The 8,410-nt window shown below is 36.1% G+C and overlaps 2 protein-coding genes across 2 annotated transcripts; one reads left to right on the top strand and one right to left on the bottom strand.

The window, feature by feature from the left end:
- The first annotated feature begins 307 nt into the window (after positions 1-307).
- On the top strand, positions 308-796 carry LOC110737568. The gene has a single exon (XM_021917908.1). It carries the CDS (start codon positions 308-310, stop codon positions 794-796), a length of 489 nt encoding a protein of 162 aa, XP_021773600.1.
- Positions 797-3,757: 2,961 nt separating this feature from the next.
- Positions 3,758-4,573, bottom strand: LOC110737567. The gene is made up of 2 exons (XM_021917907.1): positions 4,352-4,573; positions 3,758-3,997 (listed from the first exon to the last, which is right to left on the bottom strand). Exons 1-2 carry the CDS (start codon positions 4,571-4,573, stop codon positions 3,758-3,760), a joined length of 462 nt encoding a protein of 153 aa, XP_021773599.1.
- Between the last annotated feature and the right edge of the window lie 3,837 nt (positions 4,574-8,410).

Genomic DNA, 8,410 nt, shown 5'->3' with positions numbered 1-8,410 from the left:
ATCTGGTAAGACTACTAAGAATTGGTGAACGTCGAGGACCAGGCATGTTAGGTTCTATTGATTGAATGCATTGATGGTGGAAAATTGTCCACTTCAATTAAAAGGTATGTTTACTGGAAGACCAGGTAAACCCACATTAATCTTGGAAGTTATGGCATCATATGATCTTTGGATCTGACATGCTTTTTTTGGGACACTTGGTAGTCGTAACGATATTAATGTTCTTGATAGATCTCCTTTATTTAACGATGTTTTTGAAGGTTGTGCACCACCTATTAACTATGTTGTGAATGGCCGCTAATATTAAATGGGGTATTATCCCATTAATGGTATGTATCCTAAATGTCGAGTATACATTCCTACAATATCACTACCACAAAATGAAAAAGAAGGCTTTTTTGCTAAAATACAAGAAGCTAGGCGAAAGGTTGTTGAGCGTGCTTTTGGAGTACTACAAGCTCGTTTTGCAATAATTAAGAATCTTGCACTAGCTCGTAACGCATTTATGTTAGGAAAAATAATGATAGTGTGTATCATTATACACAATATGATTGTTGAGGATGAAAGAGATACGCATAAAACGTCCTACGATCCAAATGAATATGATCAAGCTACACTTGCGTCTTCAAGTAATGGAAATAATGAAGAGCCTTTTCAATTTCAAAATAGCAACAACCGAATTGCAAGTTTGGAAAATTACATGTCTAATAGAGTTCGTGTTCGTAATGAAGCTATGCATCATGCCCTGAAGATAGACTTACTTAGTAGTACTTTTGTGGCTCAAATTCGGTGTTAATAGTAGGCAAATAATATCCATTAATGGATTTGTAATCGTAACATTAAATTATAATTTGGTAGTTTATCACGGTTGTTATCTATCAAAGACTCTTGTCATTTGTTAAAATATGTATTTTTGTTATCATTATGGAATTTAGTTAAGTCGTTAAAATAATTGTTTATTTCTTAATTAACGGACTAATTACTTACTAACTAAATCCCAAATTGCATTATGTTTAATTATAAGTCACTTTATCCAAATGTATGTTAATGTATAATTATTAGTTTTGATTGATTATTTACAATTGTATTATCTATCTATGATAGGATTTAAGAGAGATTGTGTGGCAGGGTAGGGTAAAAGTAAGAGAGAGAAAATGTATGACTAAAAATATATGGTCACCATTAAGATGCATTGGTTATAAAATGGGTATAAGAGTTGTTATAGATTAGGGGAAAGATAGAGAAATGAATAAAATTAAATAAGTGATAACCACAATGGTTATGGGCAACCATTGGGTTCACTCGTGCTTATTTGGTTTAACATGGGAAATAAATTCCTACATGAAATCATATACCATGGGATTTTTTTTTTCCTTGCTAATTGTATAAAAATTGTGCAAAAGTGTTTGGTTGGCATCATGAGAATTAGTATTACCTAGGAATAACTTCCTATAAATTGTAGGAATTCACTCGCCTAGAGGGGCTTGGGGTGAGTTATTTTCCATGCTATTGAGAATTTACATTTTCCCTTGGAAATTTCATTTCCTAGGAAATTTCTAATCAAACACAACATATTTGGAAAAAAACTTGTGTGGACCTGGTTCACAATAATATAATTGTGGACCTGTACAAGCGCAAATATCATTGTATTGAATATAGTAACCCAATTTTTAACAAACTCGTGTGACCTTTAATATTATCATGAAGCTGAAGTACATATATGTCAACCGATGCTATGTTAAACATATTAGCCTTAGTTTTAACATAGTGACCTTTATTATTCATATTGACTAGAATAAAACACATTCATTTAAAAAAAAAACCTCTTATGATCTTTATACTAACATAGTAACAGAGTAAAACACATTCATTCAAATTTTAACATAATAACCTTTATTTTAACATAGTGACGTTTTATTTTATTTTTTTTAATTAATATAGCAACCATATTGTCCCTAATAATTGTGGATCACAATAAAATTAATGTGAACCAAGTCTACTTAAGAATTTGTACACATATTTTAGCTATTGCCTAGGAATTTCCATTTTCAAGGGAAATATCTTGCAACCAAACAAGCACTTAGCGTCCAAATTTATTTCAATTTAAGCATACAGATAAAGTTCGTATCAAAAGTTGTAGTTAAGACACCGTTCATGTCAAATAGTTTAAATTTGCCTTAAAAATAAAGTTCCGAGGTAATGTTGGCATTTTTACTAATTTATTTAGTACCATCGATTAAGCTAAAGCTTACCAAGAAAATAAAATTTGACAATGTACTATTTGGGGCTATCGCAATACGCAACCCGACCGAACCCAAGGCACCCTACTGCAAGGAGAGGAGGCTCCTGGTCAACCCGCTAGCAACATGCTAATTTGCTGATGACCAAAAATAAGGATGTTTTTTCAACAACCAAAAACAAAAGGGTCAGAAGGCTACCCCTTCATGCACCATTATATTGCAGTAGCCCAACAAGCCAACAGGACAACAATGGGATAAAATTTTTGAGTACTTCCTTCCCAACCACCAACAACTAAAAGGGAACAGAAATAGAGAGATATATTGCTCAATCGGTCGATTATACTTAAGTTTGCTGAAGATGTTTAGTTTAGCATATCCTTCCAGAGGACAGATGAGACAAGAATAAAATCGAATTTTGTTACAGGAGTCTCAAATTTATTAAAACCTCGAACAGAATACAAGTTGGAGATACAGGCCCTGTCTAGTGTCTATTGAAATTTGAGAGTCATAATTCCTGAACAAATTTATAAAGGGGACAACTGTGCAAGTAATTAAAGAAGGAAAAAAAAAACCCTGAAAATTTAACATCCAAAGGCATGTCAGAAGATCTGCAATGTGCACCTATCAAGAATTAACACCAAGTATATGTATAGCCTTTCAAGAGACATGAGAATAGGGAATAATTTTATAAAAGGAGCCGTATCACACAAGGATGATACTTCGTATATTTTTACAATAAGATAATCAGCATGTTTCATTACAAAAACATTATGCAGACTTACTGATATACAGGCAGAAATATCAGTGATGACTAATCAGTGTTTTATCAATATATTTCTCACTGAGGTGCCGATTGTTTCACTAGAACATCTTATATACACCGCTCTTTTGGTAAATCACAAATTCACCTTCAAGGTCAACAAGCAATGTCCGTATAGTTTCTTCACTTGAATCTTTGAAGTGCTGTATAATATCGTGCAAAGCAACCTGCAGAAATCAGAGGTAATGAAGTCATATGTAAGATGCTTAATAATTTTATTTTATTTTTTTTCGATTTTGTTTGCTGGGTAATGTTGACTAAGAGAGGAAACACACCCCATCATCATAGTTTTTAAGCCATTCTACTAAAGAACTCTGAGTGGCTGCCATTGTACTGCAATAATCATTTTCTTTTTCAACTTTGCAACGCTTTGATGTAAGCATATCACACTCAAAATCAGTTTCTTCATCCTTTCTATTCTTTGGCAGTTTATGATCAAGTTACAAGATTCTTCAGCAAGACACAATGCCAAAGAGTTTGGTGATGATTCAGCTGCTTCAGGGACTTCATTAGCTTTTTTCATAGGCTTAAGCTCTGACGGAGAAGAGATACCACAGCTTAGCATTGTAAGACCAGCTTTTATATGTGAATAATTTACCTGGTATCAGTAATCCATTTTAGTACGATATCCGAAAAACTTACACAGAAAATGGAGCTCATGAGTTCAGCTTTCAAGCATTATTAAATCAAAACATGACTAAGCACACAATTTTTGTACAGAACTCACATTTTCAGGTGATTCGTCTTTAATGGGCTTCAACTTTTCAGTTGAGCCAACCTTTGTAACTGCATCCAATATATTCGTGAACATCTCGGGTGTAAGTTCAATCTCAGCACAAAATCTGGGCCAATCAGTAGCTAAGCCTTCTTGAAAAGCCTCAAGGAGATAACTGAGGACAGTTCCTTCTTTAATTGGGGCAGATCTACCAGGGAAGTTCTGTCATTGAAAAAGAGAGGAAGTTGGAACCAGAAATGGTAGCAGGTGTATTCCAGAAAATATGAACACAATCACTAAAAATATGACCATACACATGCACTGAGGATCAGGGTAGGTCATCCATTCGATGGACACAGGTCCAATCCTCATCCCTGACAAAGGGGGATTACTCCCCTTCCTCTAGCAGGGCTCAGTGGCCTACCTTACACAGTATTACGTAACACACAAACACATGCAATGCATGATATCCCAGCTTACAAAGGCAATTTTCTGAATGGAAAACAACAGAAATTATAAACTTCAAAGAGACATACAGCAAGGAGAAAAGGAGAGCATTTAAATAAAATAGCTTACAGCAATTTTCTCCATCGAATGTCCGTCTTCATGCCACATTCTCCATGCTTCAAACTTTGCTGGTGTAAGCTTTTTTGGAAGGGTTTGAACAGGAGTCACCTTTTTCACTGAAACAGTTTGTATGCTCAATTCCCCATCCAACGACATATTAAGATCTTGTGACAGATGCCTAATAGCTTGAAGAAAGTGATCCCCATATGTGGTGACGAAATGCTGCAACATTTTTCGAAAGTTTCAGCCAAAATCTCTATACCTTAATGATTAAAAAGCTAGTAATCACAAGAGAAGCTGTTCGACAATCAGAAATCTCAAGTAAGAGAAACTAATTTGTCATATGTGGCAGTCAATTACCACTGGAAGATCATGGAAGTCACTGCTTTACTGTACAGAGTTGCATTTTACTCGCTATAAATTACACTAACTGGAATTACACCCAAGGCCATGCCTGGATTTAAAGTGATGAATAAAGAGGTAATAGGAGACAAAATTAAGAGATTGGAGATAAATGGCAGTGGTGATTATGTAGGAGGAAGGAATGGGGGAATCACCCTTTGTATTGGGGGTAATAGTTCTATTAGTTCACTACCACCAACATGAGGTGATAATTCTCCCACCCTCTGTCCTTACACCATCACTATATCCCATCTAGGATCTAGCACCACCTTCATCCTTGTTCATTTCCTTCATTTTGCCTCCCCTTCAATTACTTACCACAATCCAAGCACACCCTTAGCATATACTCCATCCATTCCATAATGTTCTTCCCACTTTTCATTTTGGGTCGTTCCATAGAGTTATTTTCACTTTAGTTTATTCACTTTTTGTCAAACAAATACTATCATTTTACCCCAACCCAGCCTCTTTCTCCTCTAAAAGTAATCACGATTCACAAGTACCCAACTTATATAATACTCCCACCGCCTCTTTTTAATTTACCCTTTTTGGCTTTTCACGCTTGCCGATGCGGAATTTTGACCATTTATATTTTTTAATTTAATATTCAATAAGTCAAATATTATAATAATTTGATATTTGGAAACTATATAATGAGACAAATGTAACAATAAACGATTAATTTTTCCTTATATGTACATCACCAATGTTAATCAAAGTGGAGAATATGAATCGTACAACAACAACAACAAAACCTTAGTCCCAAAATGACTTGGGGTCGTCTAACATGAATCGTCATAAGGAATAGTACGATATAAAGAAACGAACATAACAAAACCATCATTTAAAAGAGTTTGAAAAAAGGTGAGTAAAGTGAGTAAACTAAAGAGCATTTAAGAAAAATTAAGGGAGTTTTAAAAGAGATTCAAGAATAAAATTCAAGAAAGTGTTAAACGAGTGGTTAAAACATCCAAGTTGATAACATAAAGGTTTGAGAAAACTTCAGCAAAGAAAAACAATACAGAATACAGTTCACAAAACATTGGTGGGCTAAAAATAATATTAAAAACAAAAATAAATTTAAAAAGTATATATAATCACGACGCATCGTTGACATAAATTTTCTCCCTCCACACCGCCCTATCCAACACCATATTTCCCTCAATCCCCAAAGCACTCATGTCACTCTCAATCACCCTCTTCCAAGTTTTCTTAGGTCTTCCCCTACCTCTCGCGAAAGTGGAGAATATGAATCGCACAAAAAGTCAAAATGGGTAAATAAAAAAAAATGGAGAGAGTATAATTTCCATGGTATGTGGATCTACAATAAGTGGGAACTTCATGGAACAGGAGTACTTAATATCAAGCATTTGAAACCCTTTAGTTATCTTTTTGAAAGCAATATTGTAACAGAAATTAGCACCCCACGGTGAGCTCTACATATCTCCTGTTTTGGTTAATAGCAATTCAACTTTATCACAGTAGTTTCTTTTGATATGTTATGGAGGATTGTGAACCTGTACAATTTGTTCAATAAGAAACTAAAGCACAGAAAAAGTATGGAGTGTGATATTATCATTATCCAATATTCATAATACACCTGGTTTTTCCTTAATCAGCGAGCCAATCTTGTAAGGTATCCTATTTGGCAATTCTTCATTCAGAAAACCATTGATTTTACTAGTTGTAATTTGTAACAGCTACATCACCACTCCAAGCGTCCAAGCTTTAGGGCTACATTACCCTATGATAAGCGACAACACAAGTAGCTCGGCCACACAAGTCAATCAACATCACTAATTTGTTTTCAAAAAAAATATTTTATTGGAAATCGAAAAGAGGAATACAGCAAGAGGACAAGATGTACTTAGCACAACGATGTAAGGATCTATATCTTACTAATTGCAATGGACCCTAGCACCTTGCTAATGGAACCAGGATAGTTGTAGGATGCATAATTTGAATCGTAGAGTTTTAGCAAGTCTCAAGTACAAAGGCACCATGGCTCCATAATTAAGCATTATTGGTATATATTCCAGGAGCTTTGCTTTTTCAAAGACAATGAAATTGAGAAAAATATGACTGGCTCCCCAACATATGTTGTGTTTGCTCCAATATCAGTAATTCTCTTACATTGACACTCAAAATTCTTGTTAAAGTCAAATTCTAATGAAGAAAGCACCTGTTGCAGCTTAGGCATTTGTAAATAATTTATTCAAACTCAAAAGAGAGCAAATCATGCGTTTTCACTACATAAGTCCCTGATCATACTGATTCAGCCAACCAAACAATGCACAGTTTCAAAGATGAAGTCTCTAGTTATTAGTCATCAAGCCAAAGCAATTACTATGTACCACGTCAAAAAGAACCATGAGTTAAAATGCCAGCCTTACAGCAAAGTATGAACTCTATACATATAACATAATGTGGAAAACTAAGAGTATTGATTGATGGATCAAAACTCGTAATTCGAAAAAAGAATGAGAGAAATTCAAAATGACTTCACAGTTAGTACTTTACTGAGGATAAGACACTAGACAGCAATATACATAACCCTTTATTTAGTCGAAAGAGTTACTTGCTACAGAGAAACATACATTAGTTATCAGCTGACATACCTGGTTGACACCATCAATGTTTGCTAATCTTGCTCTTGTAGAGGGTCTAACCAATGTAATTTTTTTAATAGTGGCCTCACCGCAGATTGCATACCTGCAGAATTAAACTACAGATAAGATAAACAATATTTTTTATGAAGCTTGTTTGGGTCCAATTTAGTCCAATTGGGCCTAGATATTAAATGATCCAATTAAAAGCCCAAGGTCAAGGTTCAACTCTCCAATTGTGCTAAAGTCAAAGGTCAGCCCACAAAGCAAGCCAATTGGGCTAAGGCCCAACCTCTCCATGTATGATGAGGTATAAAAGCCATCAATATTGATACATTCAGATGTTCATTCATAGGTTCATTCATAGGTTCATTCATATGTTCATTCATATATTCTGATATATTCCATTAAAGCCTCAAGCAACAAACTCTCTTGCATAGTGTCCTCTTCTTACACATTGTACTGACTTTAGCATCGGAGGGGCCTTCCTCGGCAACACCCCCGAGGCTAGTTTACGTGTGTTTACTGTGCAGGAAACCTTCGGCCCAACATAACTTGGACCGAATCCAGCCTTCTCCGTTTCAGCGGACCTTCGGCAAGGTCCCATTGTTTTCACCCGAAACAATTTGGCGCCGTCTGTGGGGAAGACTTTCAAAAATCTTTAAGCCACATTCCTAACCAAGATCATTTTGCAATTATCTTAGCAGCAATGGCTAAGAACCGCAAGAGCAAAAGCCTCTGTCAAGGAGCGGCCGAAAAGCCTAAAACCCCTACACCATCACCCTCGCCGGACCGGAACTCTCCCAAGGGTGCCGGCTCGGGGGGAGGATCATACAAGGAGGATTCCCTATCTCCCGTAATTCATGACTCTCATTATAGGCCGGGTCACTCTCGGTCTAGCAGGGGTGAGTCCGATCATAGGACACATTCAGTGTCCCAAAGCCAACCATCGGCTGCGCGCCCTCATTCCCACACTCGGCCGAGGACCCCTATGACGGGGCCCAGCTCGGAAGAGGTGGCAAGAGCGCTGGCAGTACTCATGGAGGCGATGAGGGCACAA

The sequence above is a fragment of the Chenopodium quinoa genome, unplaced genomic scaffold, assembly GCF_001683475.1.
Source record: "Chenopodium quinoa cultivar QQ74 unplaced genomic scaffold, ASM168347v1, whole genome shotgun sequence".
NCBI classification, from domain to species: domain Eukaryota; kingdom Viridiplantae; phylum Streptophyta; class Magnoliopsida; order Caryophyllales; family Amaranthaceae; genus Chenopodium; species Chenopodium quinoa.
Note: the sequence above shows the minus strand (reverse complement) of the source record. Positions and strands in the feature narration are given on the sequence as shown.